Source organism: Rhinatrema bivittatum, chromosome 3 (assembly GCF_901001135.1).
Source record: "Rhinatrema bivittatum chromosome 3, aRhiBiv1.1, whole genome shotgun sequence".
Lineage (NCBI taxonomy): Eukaryota > Metazoa > Chordata > Amphibia > Gymnophiona > Rhinatrematidae > Rhinatrema > Rhinatrema bivittatum.
The window spans coordinates 493,372,546-493,391,070 of NC_042617.1; the positions used below are offsets into that span (position 1 = coordinate 493,372,546).

Genomic DNA, 18,525 nt, shown 5'->3' on the forward strand with positions numbered 1-18,525 from the left:
AGAAGAGGTTAGGGTGGGTTCCAGGATCAAAGGAGAAAGGAAAAGCTGAAAGGAAGGAAGAATGCAGGATCTGGGAGATAGAATCTGAGATCTGCTTTACCAGAGGCTGATAGAAGAAGGGGAATAGATGTACTAACTGGTGATAAGTGGGAGGAGGGAAGTAGTGGTAATGGTGGTAGGTGGGTGGAGGTGGGGGGCAGGTGTCCCTATTATACTTCAGTCCTGCTCCCCTTTGCTTCCCATCTATATTCTCCCACCCAATGTGGCTTACACCTGCACATATACACATCCCACACTAATCCCTTCTTTCTCATACACACAAACATTACCCCTTTCCCTCTGTTTCCTTTTCTCTCTCTTGCTCTGTCTCTCTCTCTTCACATTCCCCAGCCTGTCTCCTCACCCCCCAATGATTCCTCTTCAACCCATTCTAACCTCCCCAAAATGATCCCCTTTTGCTTTCTCTTCTTCAGGCTCACCTCCTCTCTTCCTCTTCCCTGTGTGCTGCCTGGCAGGAGAGGGAGCTGGATTAGGAAACAGAGGGCTGTTCTCTGTTGACTGAGATTCAATTCAAATACAAGGCAGGAAATCTTCAGCCAGCATGCTACTCCCAGATTTTTGCCATCCTCGGCATAGGCCTAATGTGCCTATTGACTGTACGCAAAAGATTGGCAACCCCACTGGGGGTTGATTGAAAGGGAATGGTGAATAAAATGGAAAATGTCATAATGCCTCTGTATCACTCCATGGTGAGACCGCACCTTGAATACTGTGTACAATTCTGGTCCCCGCATCTCAGAAAAGATATAATTGTGATGGAGAAGGTACAGAGAAAGGCGACCAAAATGATAAGGGGAATGGAATAGCTCCCCTATGAGGAAAGACTAAAGAGGTTAGGACTTTTTAGCTTGGAGAAGAGACGACTGATGGGGGACATGATAGAGGTATTTAAAATCATGAGAGGTCTAGAACGGGTAGATGTGAATTGGTTATTTACTCTTTCAGATAATAAAAAGACTAGGGGGCACTCCATGAAGTTAACATGTGGCACATTTAAAACTAATCGGAGAATGTTCTTTTTCACGCAACACTCAATTAAACTCTGATATTTGTTGCCAGAGAATGTGGTTAGTGAAGTTAGTATAGCTGTGTTTAAAAATGGATTGGATAAGTTCTTAGAGGAGAAGTCCATTACCTGCTATTAATTAAGTTGACAGAAAATAGCCACTGCTATTACTAGCAACAGTAATATGGAATAGACTTAGTTTTTGGGTACTTGCCAGGTTCTTATGGCCTGGATTGGCCACTGTTGGAAACAGGATGCTGGGCTTGATGGACCCTTGGTCTGACCCAGCATGGCATGTTCTTATGATCTTAAGAAGGATAAAGAATGCAGCAAGGGGAAAGAAGACTTGGCTAAAGAGAAGAGACCTAGGGGTTATTTTCCAACTTGCATTATGGCCTTTTTGCTTGCAAAAAACACCTTAATGCATGGTGCAATACTAATTTGGAAGAGGGGCAAGATGTATGTCAAAGTGGGCTGGCTTTGCAAACTGCATCACACACTTTTAAATACACTTTTTTTTATTAGCATTAAGCTGTGTGATATGGCTATATCCCACTTTCCAATTGTTTCAGGAGGGAGAGGGAGAGGGAGAGAGAGAGAGACTAGCTAGAAAGCCCATCTAGTAGTTAGGTGAGATTTGTACAATGTTCTCCCAACTTAACTTGATGTTACCCAGGTTGAGAGTCCATCAAGCTAGGATGAGAGAACATTGTACAAATCTCATTTTTTTGTGAGTTTCCTCACTAAGAAGGTCATCAAATCTTCACAAGAGAGCACTGTTCTGTTCGTATGTCGCACTCTACATGTTAAAGTGGCCCCTAATCCCTACACTACTACCTACACCTCACCTTGAGTTACTAGGTGGGCCTCTTATAGAGGTATAAACACTTAACTACTAGCAAGGCCTTCTTGCTAATCAGTCTCTCTCTCTCTCTCTCATTGTGATATTACTGCAAAGTGTGAAAAAGTTATTGCACTCTGCAGTAATACCTATGCAAAGCACTAAGATAGTGCATGTTGCCATAAATAGGCTATTACCATAAAACATACCCCCTCTTCCTATCACATGACAGTTTTCATTTAAATTATTACAGTGATTGTGCCACTGTAATATGTGTTCAGATTAAAAGACAGGCAATTGACATCCAGAGCTTTGCACTGATGTGCATCTAGAAAAGAGCAAAAAACATTTTAATTTTGGATAGCTTTGCCCCTGATGTGATATTTTCCTGTACTGGTTTATTTGGCTCAACTTATGTTTGTTTTTTTGGAGTTATGCAAGCATACTAAGCAGGCCTCAGATTTTGCTGACCTACCAATTGCTGCAAGTAAAATACTAATGTAACTGTTTTAGTTTGATAAGGAATAATTCACAGACACCAATTTAATAATAATTTTTAATAAGCAAATTGGTAAAAGTTGATTTGCTATATCCTTTTTAATGTTTCTTTAGTATACACTTAGAATATACAGTAAAGTATATAATTCCTTATCCAGTTATCTCTAGGGATCTTTTCAGAGATAATGAAATAAACGTAGAGACTTTCCCATTGATATCTATACTTGATTAATATTGTATCAAATACTTACGATGTAAGTTGTAGCTGGCCAGGCTATTGATACTCACAGTGGGGAGGGAATGTAGCACTGTGATACAGGATATCTTCTGGGCATGTGTTTCTCTCTCTCTGCCTCCAAAGCGATGATAAAGTTTTACTCTGTTTTATAATGTCCCAAGTGAAATCCAAGACAAATGTTATTTTCTGATTGGTCACAAATTGGAGCTCTTTTCCTCAAATATGGTTTTGTACCAGAATAACCAAGTTCTCTTGTCATATATGGTTTTGTGCCAGAATAGCCCCAGCCAACTAAGAATCACTTATTAGCATGGCTCTTCCCTATAGAAACAGTTGTTCCTTTCTATTATAGAAACAGTTGTTTTGGAGTTATTTCTGACCCAACCAATCAATGACTACAGCAATGACTATATCCAGGACTTCAGCTCCGGTTGCTAGACAGACTCCAAATGTACTCTATTTTAACTGATTCCATACGTTGTTGTCAATCTTCCAATCCAGCATCTCTGAGCAAAATGCGAAGTCAGCAAAGCTTCAGCCTGTCACTAGTAGCTGGTTTACTAGTTAAATCCACTGTATCCAATACAATATTAATTCAAATAAGGAAATCAAAGAAATAATCTCCCCATCATCCCACACTAAGAATGGCAGTTGTGGATGTTTTGGAGGGCAAGTTTTAGGTTTTTGACATATACAAAAGATACAATTGTATTAGTTTCTATTGTTTCCATTCATGTATTGGCCTTTGGCATATTCAACATATTTACACAAGTATATTTGCAGATCAAAGATTTTCTAATTGGTTTTTTTTTTTGCAGTATTTGTACAGGGCTTGTATATATTTAATCATTGAAAAATTTATCTTGGTCACAAAAGTGGAACTTAAAAACGTCGCACAGCGCAAATCCTTTGGTACTGGGGAGGAGTTGTAAATCCTGTGTCTGGGATGACATGCACACGGGTCACACCAGGAGGAGGATGGAACATGAACTTCTGAATCAGACTTGTAAAGAAGATGAATAGCTGCATTTTAGCCAGAGTTTCACCAAGGCATATTCTCCGACCTTTAAAAGAAATAGAGTAGTTAAAAATTTTGAAAGCAAACCAGAGGCATTATGAAATCTGAATTTAAGATACGATGAGTAAATAACAACTAATGTTTTACCTAGTGTGTTCACAGCTTATCAGAGTTTAGTGAAAATCCTGATTTGAAGATGGCTGTACTTGAAAAACTTTTGAATTAGATATAAATTCAGTAGTATTCCAGACATTTTATTCATGGGAGTGGTCAGAACAACAGGCTGAGAACCAGGGAAGCCGGGGTCAGATCTAACTGACACGCCGTTGTGATCTTGGCAAGTCACTTCAACTTCCATTGCCTCAGATTCAATCTTAAAGCCCGATTTGTTAAGCATTTTTCCCATAGATCCAAAGTTTTTTTCTTCTTACTGCACTAACACCATTTATTTAAAGCATCTAATTAAAGGTATGTATTATTTAAACCCAATATCTATATTAAAATTGAATACTTAGCCAATTTAGACGATCATCGCTCAAATTTCTAACTTGAAAAATGTCAAACTTTCACCTGACATGGGCCATGTTTCGACTGAAACAGTCTTCTTCAGGGGAAGAAATAAACTTTGAAAATTGAGCAAGAGACAATAAATGATTATATGAGAATTGCTCAGAAGGCTGAAGACTGCCTGCGGCCCATTGCGGGCGAGAGACAGTAGATTACAAACCTTGAGCATATGCCGATGATATTGTCTGAAAAAATAATGTGGTAATAAGATTGCATTCTATTCCCTCTCATTTTGCTTTTTGTTTTGAGTGATTATATTGAGAGGAGGTCGCTTCTGTTTTTGTAATTTCTTAAGAAGGTTATGTATAGCCAATCCTATGTAAATAGTTTACATAGGATTGGCTACTGAAAAAGTAGTCAGCTGCAATAAAATATTTGCATCTTTTTGAAAAGTGGTAAATGTGAAGCAGGAGGCCTGGGACCCTAATGCAGGTCCTGTGGCTCCTGCTTCACATTAAATACAAAGAGTAGTGGGAAACAGGGGAGGTTGAATGGGGGTCAGTGCTGACCCAATTGTAAACCTGGGACTGCCAGTTGAGGAGGCCCCAACACCCTCAAAGTGAAAAAAAATCTTAAAACAGTAGGTGCCTGGCAACAGCCCCCCTTCCTGCCCTACAACCCCCACATGTCAAAGATTGGCTCCCGGCCCCCACATAAGTAAAAGATAGGCTCTAGGCCCACCTGCCCAAACCCACCATCTCCCCCCTGGAAGCCAGAGAAATAAAATATAAGGGTACAGGCCCCCAACCCCCCTCTCACACACTCCAAACCTTGCCCATATCGGGTGCACCCTTGCACCCAGCCCAATCAGCACATCTTTCATAATGGTGACAACCTGATCTTACCCCAGCAATGTGACTTGTGGGGCATGGGGATGGTAAAGGGGGCCAGGAGCTGATCTTTTACTTATATAGGGCTGGGGGATGTAAAGTGTGTGATGGGAGCCAATCTTTTACTTGTGGGAGAGTGGGGAATAGGAAGGGGGGCCAGTAGCTGATCTTTTACTTGTGGGATGGGTGGGTGGGAGAACCATCATCTCTACGGTGGAACCCTCATTGGTGTACCCCGCTCTGTGGACCATTGCTGTGTCATCTCTACAGAGGAACCCTCATTGGTGTACCCTGCTCTGCGGACCACAGCCATATCATCTCTACTAAGGAATCCTCTTGGGTATACCCCACTTCACAGACCCCATGGCATCCCTGTGTCTGTGTGACTTTACTGCTACATGCCCCACGCCATGGGCAGTGTCTCTCTCGCTCTCTCCAGTACCTGCTGTTCCTCACACTCAGCAGCTGAGACCTAGCCTCCTGATGGTGAGGCTCATGGGGCTCATCCCCGTGGGTGGTACCATCTCTCACCTCGGCCCAGGGCCCACATACCCACAAACTCTAACAGATTGTCAAGTCCACAGACGTGGCATAGGTCTCGGCGCTTCAGGCCATCCCTGGCCTGGTCTAGCGAATTACAGAACAGCAAAAGATTCTGTAGACTCTGGCTAGAGCCATAAATCAATTGAACAATCAGCTGGACTGTGCTTCGACGCCTGACAAGCCAAGCCCTGCTTCATATGCGTCACCATTCCGGCCTACAGTGCCTTTGCTGGCACCTCCTCATTTCGCAGGTGACCGCTTGTTGTGTAGGGGCTTCTTGAACCAGTGCAACATGAACTTTTCCTTACAACATGCCTATTTCTCTGATGTAGTTTCCAAGACAACATATATCTTATCCCTTCTAGATATTGTGAATATGCTGATGGTAGAAACCTTGGGTCAGAAACCTTGGTCTGAACCCACTGGGCAAAATGCACAAGTTGCAAAAAGATCTTACTGTTTCAGCAATTCAAGCCTGAATTGAGAAAGTGAATAACAGGAAATAAAGTGAGACTACGCTTCTGAGTACGACCATAAATAAATCTGTGAAGTCAAGGACGTGCGTACTAGGAACTGATAAGGGGAACAGAAACTAGGCCATGTTGACAGTTGGCAAGATAAGGAAAATGTGACCTGGAATGTAGGTATGGAGCAATAACGAGCTGATTAAGAGCAATAACATTTCTAGCTTGCAATGCATAATAGGAAACCTATAAAAACAGTTGGAAAGGAGAAGTAGTTAAGCAAAGCTGTACTTTGACTGAGCTGTGTACTTAATGTGAGTATAGCAGTAAGGTGTTTTATATTAATTTGCTTGCCATTTATATGTTAGATTCTTTGCTTCCTGTATAGGCCATTTGTAGCCTATACAGTTTTATAACAGTAACCAGATATTAATATAGCGTGTAACAAACTTAGACTAATAAAGATTTTTTATTGCATTAAGAAGCCCTTGTAATTGGCAGTTTGTTCAGTGTCATTGGCCTGGGCATTACCGCTTTGGGAGAGAATGGATCCGATCCTTCAGGACTTGTCGGGCTTCCTCACCCTATTTCGCTCCGTATTCGACGACCCAGGCCAAAAGGCCATCTCTGGGTCTACGGTCCTGCATCTGCAACAAGATTCCAGATCACTGACCGATTATGTCATCGAGTTTAGGACTATCTTGTCTGAATTGCACTGGAACCTGGGCTGCCTGCGTGCTATATTTCTCGAAGGTCTGAGCCCGCATATCAAGAATGAATTAGCAGCACGAGAACTCCCTGAGGCATTGGATTCTCTTATAGACCTCACCAGTTGCATTGACCGCCGTCTTCGTGTGCATTCGCATGAGGCCAGAGGATCCAAGAGGTTGACTTCAGGTGCTCCACGCATTCGCTGATGTCATCCACTCAGACCCCTACTACACAAAGCACCGAGGAAGAGGAACCAATGCAAATGGGCCGTAGTCATCTATCCTCAAAGGAGAAGCATCGTCGTCAAAGATCTGGCCTTTGTATGTATTGTGGTCAACCATGTCATGAGGAACCTTCTGTTGCGTCCGTCGGACTCAGACGGCTTCGACCTCTGTGCCTCACCTTTCTTCCTTCTCTCTCCTCAAGCCTTGGGAAGATGGCTGCTGCCGCGTATTCATGCCGCTCTCTCCAGCGTCCCTGGAACGGCATCGGCGACGGTGTTCACCATGGATTTCCTGAGGGCCTCCTAGGGTACGCGCGCGCACGCCACCCACATCTTTATCCATGTCATGGCGGGAACCTCGGGGGCGTCCCCTCTGAGTGACATCACGACATCCAGGTATTTAGCCTGCCCTTCATTTGCAACAAACTGAGTTAGCAAGGATTGGATTTGCCTCCGGTCTAAGCTGCTCTGCCACTTCCTTGCTGCCGCTGGACGTTCTCTCTGCCCTCCGGGGCCATTCACCTCTAACCTAGGTACCCGCTCCTTGGGGGCCCTATGCTTTCTTTCAGGTGCCTATCTGGGATACCGGGTACTCGCTCCTCGAGGGCCTGCTCTCCCTGCCTTGGTGCCTGCAAACCAACTACTGCCTGCCACAGATCTTCAACAAATACAGCTATCTATTCAGTGAGTAAACTAACCTTGTCAGCTTGTCTCACCTCCAGCTTCAGCGCTGCGAGTCTATAACCGAGACTCTCTCTTCTACCCAGCGCAGCCTACCATCATTGAAGTGTTGGATGGGTCTCCTCTACTGAGGACCCGTGGACTACTCTATTGGGGTACCTCACTGCTGCCACCCCCTGGGCAGTACCATCAAGCTGTATAAGAGGCTGAACGTAATTATGGAATCAGGGACAACGAGTTTCTGGCAATTGAACTGGCCTTCAAGGAGTGGCAACCCTGGCTCAAAGGAGCGCAGCACCAGATTATGGTATATACTGACCACAAGAACCTTGAGTACCTGCACCATGCTCAATGCCTTAACCACAGACAGGCCCACTGGTCGCTGTTTTCTACTTGTTCAATTTTCTACTACGATACTGGCCAGCCAATAAGAATGCTCGAGCCGATGCATTCTCTCATTCCTTCACCACAGAAGATGTTCCGGATATCCCATGGCACATCATCGATCCAACTAAAGTTCTTCTCTCCACCATACTTACAGTGCCATCTGGGAAGACAGTGGTTCCCCAACCACTTCAAAGGAAAATCCTCTGCTGGGTGCATGATTCCTTGCTGGCAGGCCACCCTGGACAAGCTAGAACTCTTTCCATTCTTCAGAGATTCTATTGGTGGCCAATCATGATGAAAGACGCTCAAGCATATGTGGAATCATGTCCCACTTGCGCCCATCAGAAACCACCGACGGACCGTCCTTGGGGTCTCCTACAACCTCTTCCTGCACCTAGTGAGCCGTGGACACACATAGCCACAGATTTTATTGTGGACCTACCTCCTTCCAGTGGCAACAACACCATTTGGGTTACTGTGGACTGATTTTTGAAGATGACTCACTTCGTGGTGTTACCTGGTCTTACTTCAGCCCCAGAATTAGCAAAATTATTCATTCATCACATCTTCTGCCTCCACGGACTCCCGAGACATATACTCTCTGATCAAGATGTTCAATTCATAGCCAGGTTTTGGAGGTCACTGTGTAAAAAGTTTGATATTGCCTTGAACCTCACATTGGTCTATCACCCACAGGCCAATGGTCAGAGAGGATGAACCCTGAAACAATTTCTTCAGGCGTATGTGAATTCTCGTCAGAATGACTGGTCTGAATGACTACACTGGGTCGAGTTCACCTTAAATTCCCACAGGTCGGCATCTACCGGGTCATCACCTTTTCAGCTAGTATATGGACGCCAACCTCTGCCTTCTCTTCCACTACCTCTGTCTATGTCTTCTCCAGCAGCGCAAGCTTTAGCACAAGAGTTACATCAACTCTAGGAACACACCAAACAACTTCTGCAGCAAGCCGCCCAGAAGTCAAAGAAGTTCTACGATGCCCATCATCGGGCAGTTCCACAGTTTAACCCTGGAGACAAGGTGTGGCTCAGCACTTGTTTTATTCGCTTGAAGCTGCCTTCAGCCCGCTTCGCTCCCAGATACATTGGGCCTTTTCTGCTACTTTGTCGGTTGGGCCCAGTCACTTACAGCCTTCGCCTACCTACATCGCTCAAAATTCATAATGTCTTCCACATCTCACTATTAAAGCCTCTCATCTTGTCCGAGTTCTCCAAGAAACTTCCTGAACCCCAACCTCTGGCGTCAGAGGAGGATATTACTTACCAAGTACAGGACATCCTGGATGTGAGGAAGCGTGGGAAGCAATGGGAATATCTCATCTCATGGGAAGGATTTGGCCCAGAAGAAAACAGTTGGGAGCCTGCAGTCAATATCCTTGACAAAAAACTGATCAAGCAGTTCCATGCCTCTCATCCAAGAAAGCCCAAACCCCCGGGAAGGGGCCCTAAGAAGGGGGGGTACTGTTACGTCCGTCGGTCGCAGATGGCTGCAACTGCTGTTGCTCACCTCTTGCTTCACTGCACTGACTCATTTTGGTAAACTCGTGGCCTCCGCTAGCTATCGCCGGCATGCCTGCCCCTGTTCCCGGTCCTTCATGGACAGCGTGGATACTGCCACTGCCATCTTGCCCTCGGAGTTCCTTAGGCATGCATGCTCTCGGGTCAATCTTATCCATGTCATGGCAGGAATCTCGGGGGCGTCCCCCCCTGTATGATGTCATTCTCCATGGACTCTTAAGCCGGCTGGCCCTGTCTGCCTATGAATTGGCAACGAGTTCCCTCATTGCTGAATCTGCTTCGCTCATATCAGACTTCCGTTCCAGCTCCTGCTTCCTCAGCATGAGACATCCTGGGTACCCGCTCCTTGGGGGCCCTTTCCTCGTCTCTGGCTATCCACTCCTCGGAGGGCCTTCCGCCTAGGACTGCTGACTGCCCCATTCTCCGGGGCTTCCTCTGGAACCATCACCACTGTTCCTCTGGAACCATCACCACTCTGCTTGCGGACCATTACCACTTCATCTCTACAGAGGAACCCTCATCGGCATATCCCGCTCTGCGGACCATTGTCGTGTCATCTCTACTGAGGAACCCTCTTCGGTGTACCCCGTTCTACGGACCACTGCCATACCATCTCTACTGAGGAATCCTCTTGGGTATACCCTATTTCACAGACCCCATGGCCCCTGTGTCTGTGTGACTTTACTGCTACACGCCCTGCTCCATGTGCAGTGTCGTTCTCTCTCTCTCCAGTACCTGCTGTTCCTCACATTCAGCAGCTGAGACCTCACCTCCCGATGGTGAGGCTCACGGGACTCTTCCCCGTGGGTGGTACCATCTCTCACCTCAGCTCAGGGCCTTCATACCCACAAACCCTAACAGCATTAAATGGCTGTTGGGCACATTCTTTTGGCCTATGGTGTTTAGCTGCAATACCAGAATATGCTACACAGCTGCAATATCTTTTCAGGGGAGGAGTCCTACTGTCACGGTGACACCTTCCTGTGATAGAATTTCGCGGCTTAGTGGCTCTAAGCCTAAGTTAGTTGGATAACATTAGATCTGCTTCCAAGCAGGTCTAAAGTTATGTGGAGTTGTGAGGCCAGATAACTTGTTCCTTATCCAGATATTTTCAAAAGAGTAACACTTTTGCCCAAAAGAAAAGAAGGGGCCTATGGTATGATTTTCTCTCTCCCCCCCACCTAATATTAAATATGCCTTATTGGGCCTTGCATCCCCCTGAATTCCAAAATGTGCTGGGATTTTCCCCCCTCCTGCTGACAAACCTCTTCCCGAATGCAAAATTCATCATCCAGGCCAGGCCCTCCCATCCGCCATCCCCTCCGCAATCTAAACTAGCGCCCCCCACTGAACCCCCCTCATCCCTCCCCGGACCTTCTCCCCACTTGCCAAGGCCTAAATTCCCTGATGGGAGCAGGGTCTTCACTTACCTACTTCTGGCAACATCTAGCACAACCTCTGTCAAACTGCACTGGAAGCATAAACTACACTCGGTTTATGCTTCCAGCGCAATTTGACGGAAGCCACGTTGGACATAGCTAGGAACCGGTAAGAGTAAAGCCCGCACCCAGCAGGGAATTTAGGCCTCGGCAAGTTGGAGGAAGGTGGGGGGCGGTAGGGGTGGCTGGATAATATATTTTTCATTGAAGAAGGAGTTTGTTGGGGGGAGGGGGGTAATTGCAGTGATCCCCACACATTTTGGAATTTAGGGAGATGCAAGACCCAATAGGGCATATTTAATGTTAGGTGGGGGAGAGAGAGGAAATCAGGCCATGTGTCCCTTTTATTCTTCTTTTTTTTTTTTTTTTTTGGGGGGGGGGGGAGAGACAAAAGCACTATTTATCCAGATATCTTTTCAAGATATCTAGAAAAGTAGAAAATTATCTTACTACACAAGACTGGATTACTTAAAAACTTAAATTGTTATATTCAAACATAGCCGTCTAGGTTTTTAAGTTATCCAGCTATATGTATCCAGATAACTTTAAGCAAGTATATTCAGTAGGATGTTTATGCTGCTTAATTATGAATATACAGGACAAGTTATATGGCTAAATTTAGCTGGATAACCTGTCCACTATATGGCCTACTGATTATTGGCTTCCTTGTGTATCTTGAAAACTAGGTTAGTTGAGTATGGTGAGAGGGGGCTGGAATACATCAGAGGACCAGTTTGAGAACCACTGTGTTAGATAAACCATCTCAAAATCAGAAAGAAAAACATTCTCCGTACCTGCTGAAAAGGGCATGAATGCCTCTCTCTTTACAAACTTGCCTTCTGTGTCAAGAAAACGCTGTGGATTAAATTCATTTGGTTTCTCAAATTGAGTCTCGTCGTGCAGTACAGATTCCAATAGTGGAATAATGTAAGTTCCCTGTAGTAATGCCAAATGTAAATTAATCTTGAATCATGGGGATCCAAGAATTATAGAATTATTATAATCCAGAAACAAAATATACATCATCTCTAATTATATCATAGCATAATAACCAGAGACAGTTTGGAATAGATGCATAATTACATGGTGAAATAGGTAGGTTGCCATGTACAATTTACACAAATTATCAAAAGAATAAAATGTACCTGTTATTGAACTAAGCATGAAATTAATGAAATGAAATAATATTGTGTGCTACTTTTCTGAGGTTACCACCTGGTGATAACTTTTTATTATGAAGTAAATAGCCATATTAGATAGTGTTGATCTTGGAAGACTGGAAAATTATCATGAGTTACCCTACTTTTCAAGAAACATATAAAAGGCACTCAGTTCAGTGAAGAAATGGAGGAGAGCTACTGGACCCAGATATTGAGGACTGGTTTTAGTTATAAGAGATATTAGGAAAAGAGATCAGTGATGTTTGAGTATGAACTTTTTGTGATGATGTTTTCTTATAGTTTCAATTCCTTTTTGACTTGTCTTTGCTGGATGCATATGTGAAAATATCTGTTGCTTTGTCTTTGGTTGGATTTTTTTTCCCTTTAAGGAAAAAAGAAGTCCTTGGCGGAACACCTAGCTAGGTTTTCAGGATATCCACAATGAGTATGCATGAGATAGATTTGCATACAGTAGAGGCAGTGCATGCAAATCTATCTCATGCATATTAATTGTGCTTATCCTGAAATCCTGACAGGTTAGGTCTGCCCCAAGAACTAGGTTGATAGCCATTGCCTTAGGGTGAAAAGGAGTATGTTTGCTTGATTACTGAGATTGTGTGTTTGGGAATGGAAGAGCAACTATGCAGTAGACTGTGTGAAAGAACTTTGAGTGGTGAAAGGGAGAAAGATAAAATGGAGGAAAATAGATGAAAGAGAAGAGGAGGAGCAAAGAAAAACGGAGGAGATGCAGATGTAGAGGAAGGTGGAGAGATAGAGAATGGAGAGGAGGGAGGGGAGAGGGGAAGGAGTTAGATTAGCAATGTTAACTATTGAAAAAGGTATTACAGGCAGGAATCTGTGCAGCAACACCCCAAACCAGACCTTGAAAATACAGCATTCAGATCAGCACAAAAGAAAATAACCATCTGTTGGAGAGTGTTGAGGAGCACTAAAAAGTCTTCTTATGGCAATAGTACACTAAAAGTTCCACAGCCAGGAAGGACAAAGTTTGAGGGGTCTTTGCAATGGATGTCAGCAGCTTGGAGATGTAATGTAGGTCTGACAATTGTTTCCAGAAAAACTACCAATACTGCAAAAGACTGCTGCAATATAAAATGGCAAGGATTTTGGCTCCTCAGTAACAGACAGGAGGAGGGAGGCTGCCACAGAATAATGCTCAGAATGATGGAAGAAAGGATGAAGGCTTTCCTAGGGCCAGAAAGTCTCAGAGGTCTATTCTGTGACCAATGACACTGTCAATGTCACAGCTGCAGAGAGAACAGGTGAGAACATGCAATCTATCTTCATTCCCAGGGGAATGGGAAGGGGTACATGAGTCAAACTCTACATTATACATCAACAAGTAGCTATAGGATTTGAAGGGAGCATTAGGAGGTAGGGATGTGAATCGTTTTTTGACGATTTAAAATATCGTCCAATATATTTTAAAATCGTCAAAAATCGTTAGAGCCGCGATACAATAACAATTCCCCCGATTTATCGTCAAAAAATCGTAAATCGGGGGAAGGGGGAGGGGAAGGGGGAGGGCGGGAAAACCGGCACACTAAAACAACCCTAAAACCCACCCCGACCCTTTAAAATAAATCCCCCACCCTCCCGAACCCCCCCAAAATGCCTTAAATTACCTGGGGTCCAGAGGAAGGGTCCCGGTGTGATCTTTTACTCTCGGACCTCCGCTGCATTGTAGAAATGGCGCCGGCGCTACCTTTGCCTTGTCATATGACAGGTCAAAGGTAGCGCCGGCGCCATTTTGTTTTTTGTCCCCCGACGTCAGGAGCGTAGGAGATCGCTCCCGGACTCCCGCTGGACCCCCAGGGACTTTTGGCCAGCTTGGGGGGGCCTCCTGACCCCCACAAGACTTGCCAAAAGTCCAGCGGGGGTCCGGGAATGACTTCCTGCACGCAAATCTTTTTTCTGTACGGAAAAACGATTCGCGGTAGGAGATCGCTCCCGGACCCCCGCTGGACCCCCAGGGACTTTTGGCCAGCTTGCGGGGCCTCCTGACCCCCACAAGACTTGCCAAAAGTCCAGCGGGGGTCCAGAACGACCTCCTGCAGTCGAATCATGTTGCCGTACGGCCGGCGCCATTTGCGTATGGAAAAACGATTTGTGTGCAGGAAGTCATTCCCGGACCCCCGCTGGACTTTTGGCAAGTCTTGTGGGGGTCAGGAGGCCCCCCCAAGCTGGCCAAAAGTCCCTGGGGTCCAGCGGGGGTCCGGGAGCGATCTCCTATGCTCCTGACATCGGGGGACAAAAAACAAAATGGTGCCGGCGCTACCTTTGACCTGTCATATGACAAGGCAAAGGTAGCGCCGGCGCCATTTCTACAACGCAGCGGAGGTCCCAGAGTAAAAGATCACACCGGGACCCTTCCTCTGGACCCCAGGTAATTTAAGGCATTTTTGGGGGGTTTGGGAGGGTGGGGGATTTATTTTAAAGGGTCGGGGTGGGTTTTAGGGTTGTTTTAGTGTGCCGGTTTTCCCGCCCTCCCCCTTCCCCTCCCCCCCCACTGGACCCCAGGTAATTTAAGGCATTTTGGGGGGGGTTGGGAGGGTGGGGGATTTATTTTAAAGGGTCGGGGTGGGTTTTAGGGATGTTTTAGTGTGCCGGTTTTCGATTTACACGATTTACACGATTTACACGATATTTAAAAAACCCAAACTGCGACGATCCGATTCCCTCCCCCTCCCAGCCGAAATTGATTGTTAAGACGATTGATCACATGATTCACATCTCTATTAGGAGGGTCCCAGAGGGGGAGAAGGTATTTTTGTCAAGGTGGCAATGCTTCTTAACTGGGTTGTTAGAACCTGAAGAGGCTTCAGACTAATTTTTCATTTTTCAATGGGTCAAGATGGATGAGGGATTAGAAAATGGGGATCTCAATATAAATAGGTATTTTTTAAACACTTTAATGGGGGTACTTTTATGAGCCTATTTAGTAACTTTAAATTCTGACTCTGGGGGCATTGAAACATGCATTAGTGTTCTGGTATTCCCAGAGGAAAGTTAGCTATACCCCTTTAGGTGTAACTAACTTTCCGAGAGTAATGCAGCAAATGAAGATTTTTTTGCTAGATACACTACTCATTTGCACATCAATAAGCTACTTTGTACACATTTGCATAGAAAACAGCTCATTTGCGTAACCTCAATTCTCTGGATTTGTGGACTAGGAAATATTACACAGAATTTGCAGCTTCACCATCGTATTGTCATTTTTGCTGCATTTATAAATGTTAATGTACAGTGAATGCTGTTTACCACACTTTAACATTTTAGCACAGCTTAGTAAATAAGGGGTAGATTTTAAAAGAAGCGCGATCAGCCTACTTTTGCTTGCGCATCAGACTCAAGCAAAAGTACGCTGGATTTTAGTAGATACGCGCGGAGCCGCGCGTATCCACTAAAATCCTGGATCGGCGCGCGCAAGGCTATCGATTTTGTATAGCCTGCGCGCGCCGAGCCGCGCTGCCTCCCCCCGTTCCCTCCAAGGCCGCTCCGAAATCGGAGCGGCCTCGGAGGGAACTTTCCTTTGCCCTCCCCTCACCTTACCCTCCCTTCCCCTACCTAACCCACCCACCCGGCCCTGTCTACACCCCCCCCCTTACCTTTGTCGGGGGATTTACGCCTCCCGGAGGGAGACGTAAATCCCCGCGCGCCAGCGGGCCTGCTGCGCGCCGGGCCGCGACCTGGGGGCGGGTACGGAGGGCGCGGCCACGCCCCCGGGCCGTAGCCACGCCCCGTACCCGCCCCCAAAACGCTGCCGACACGCCCCCGCAATGCCGCGCGCTCCGGCCCCGCCCCCCGACACGCCCCCCTCCGAGAACCCCGGGACGTACGCGAGTCCCGGGGCTCTGCGCGCGCCGGGAGGCCTATGTAAAATAGGCTTCCCGGCGCGCAGGGCCCTGCTCGCGTAAATCCGCCCGGTTTTGGGCGGATTTACGCGAGCAGGGCTCTGAAAATCCGCCCCTAAGTCTCTTAAGGCTGGATTTTTATTGGCCCTTGCGCATAAAACACAGGGGTTACGTGTGCGGCTGGGCCTTACGCGCACCGCACTCATTTTAAAAGGGGCCTTGCTGCATGCGTAACCCCTGTTACATTCACAAGAGCTGGGCCTCGGCAGTGGGGCAGTCCGGGGGGCAGGGTTGGGATAGAGGCGCCTGGTACAGCGGCCATGTGTGCATGCAACTTGTTCCTGCTCCTTTGCAGGAGCAAAACGTAAGTTTAAAAAATGGGGGTGGGGGTGGGGCTAGGATAGGAATAGGGGGCGGGTTGGGAAGGGGAAGGGAGGTTAGAGTAGGGTGTAGGGAACTGGGGAAGCCCAACGATGCTTCGCTGTGCAAATTTGCTAAATTATATCCCCCTTGCGCGCAATGACTGTTATACCCCCCTTGTGCGCGTGCATGTTATAAAATCACACATCCATGTGTGGGCACTGGGTAGCACATGCACATGGATGTGTGTGCATTCTTTTTAAAAATCTATCCCTTAGTGTATTGGCCCTTAAATGTGTGATATGGCTGTGGAATTTGGTCAATCTTTGGTCACTCCTTCTAGAGTACGGGACTTTCTTATTGGCACTAATACATTTCTGGTACAAACTTGCTATTTTTTAATGGATGTACTAAAGCCTAGTCCTTTTTAACACAAATATATTGTAAGCATTGTTATTAAATATCTTACTTTTGGAATAAAATAGCCTTTGAAAGTGACATCCACAGTTGTCTCATGGGGCAGGTTCAGTGGCACAATATTAGCAAACCTCTGAATTTCATGGATAACAGCATCAGTGTAAGGCATTTGTTTCCGATGTTCAGTGCGAGGTTGTGCCGTTTCTATCACTCTTTCTATCTCTTCTTGGACTTTACCTAGCAATGTATGGGGAAAAAAAATCCCAGTGTTATTGGATTTATGGCATTCCTTTTCCTCCTGTCTTTGTCAAGCCCTTTATTATTTTATCCATTACATGATGAAGACCTGCAATTAGCAGTAGCTTACCAGTAGATTCTGTAGCAAGGGCTAGAAAATTTTGCAGCATATCTTTTGAGATTGTGCTACAGTTCGTAGCAAATTTGAATACATTATTTCAATGTATTTTAATTGTTTTACATAACAATTCTACCTGGTCAGCAGATGATTACATCTTTTGTGTCTTCTGGGGACCCTGTTTTGCTTGGAGGCGAGTTCCCCATTGAAGTTGCCGATGAGGGAGCATCGGTGCTTCCAGGAGATGAGGTTCCCTCAGCCTCTGAGAACTGAATCCTCCACTGCCCGAATGATGTGTTTCCTCTGTGGCAGCAACAGAGACACCAACAGATTAACTAGTTCTGGCATTCATTCAGGTGGGAGCTGATGAGGCTACGGCATCTTCCATTCCAGCTTCAATGGCGTCTGAAGGTTTGGCTACGGCTGGTTCAGTTTCTTCTCCTTCTCCTTTTGAAGGCTTTGTACCAGTAGGAGGGTTGGAGATTCTAAATCTCTATGCTGCCTCTTCATCAGCGGTTCCATCATTACAGGAATTTTTTCAGATGCCTCAAAAACTGGTGATTATTACACTTGAATCTCTTTGGGAACTAATGGAAAACTTTTCAAAGATTTTGTCTTTGTCTGTTCTTCAAGTTGACTCTGTGGTTTCCAAATTAAATCTTTTGGTGGATCAGCATGATACTATTCTAAATGAACACTCTTGAAAGCTCACAGCAGTTCAACAGGATATTGCTAAAATCTAGGAGGTTCAATCTATGTCTATTTGAGACAGTAGCATGCAGTCTTGTAGGCTTGAATTGTTGAAGAAATTGTTTTTGTCGATTGAATCTCAGGATTTTGAATTTTCTTAAGATATTGGGTGAATTCCCTATGGTTACATTAAAAAATATTTTTCTCAAGTCTTGGGTATTATGCATAAAGAATTTCCTTCCATTATTAAAATAACTTTTTTGCCTTCATCTCCTCAAGCCTGTTAAGCCTGTCGGTCGCAGATGGCTATGACCACATGTACTTACTTCTTGCATCACTCTCCTGCCCTCCTCCGGTCTGCTCGTGGCGTGGGCCAGTCTACACTGCCGCGTTCCCTGGGACTTCTCTTGGCAGCATGGAAGCCGTTACCACCCTCTGCGACTTTGGGCCTTCCTAGGCGGGCGCACGTGACACTGACCCAGTCTTTGAAGCTTCTTCGGTGGGAACCTCGGGGGCATCCCTGTTTGATGACATCACGGGACTGCTGTACTTAAGTTCTGCCTTCACCCCCAGCTAGCTGACTTGGCAACAAGTTCTGTACAATTCTGCAACTGCTGCTTC

General features: G+C 45.6%; 1 protein-coding gene across 2 annotated transcripts in view; it reads right to left on the reverse strand.

The window, feature by feature from the left end:
- Positions 1-2,479: 2,479 nt before the first annotated feature.
- The window catches only part of LOC115088128 (cytochrome P450 2K6-like), an 80,301-nt gene continuing 64,255 nt past the window's right edge, over positions 2,480-18,525 (reverse strand). The window contains exons 7-9 of one of the 2 annotated variants that reach the window (XM_029596105.1): positions 16,912-17,096; positions 11,839-11,980; positions 2,480-3,707 (exon numbers count right to left, since the gene is read on the reverse strand). In XM_029596105.1, coding sequence (XP_029451965.1) covers positions 3,526-3,707; positions 11,839-11,980; positions 16,912-17,096 — 509 coding nt within the window. In that variant the 3' untranslated portion in view covers positions 2,480-3,525. The remainder of the gene's footprint in view (positions 3,708-11,838; positions 11,981-16,911; positions 17,097-18,525) is intronic. The other variant, XM_029596106.1, reaches the window with a different exon arrangement.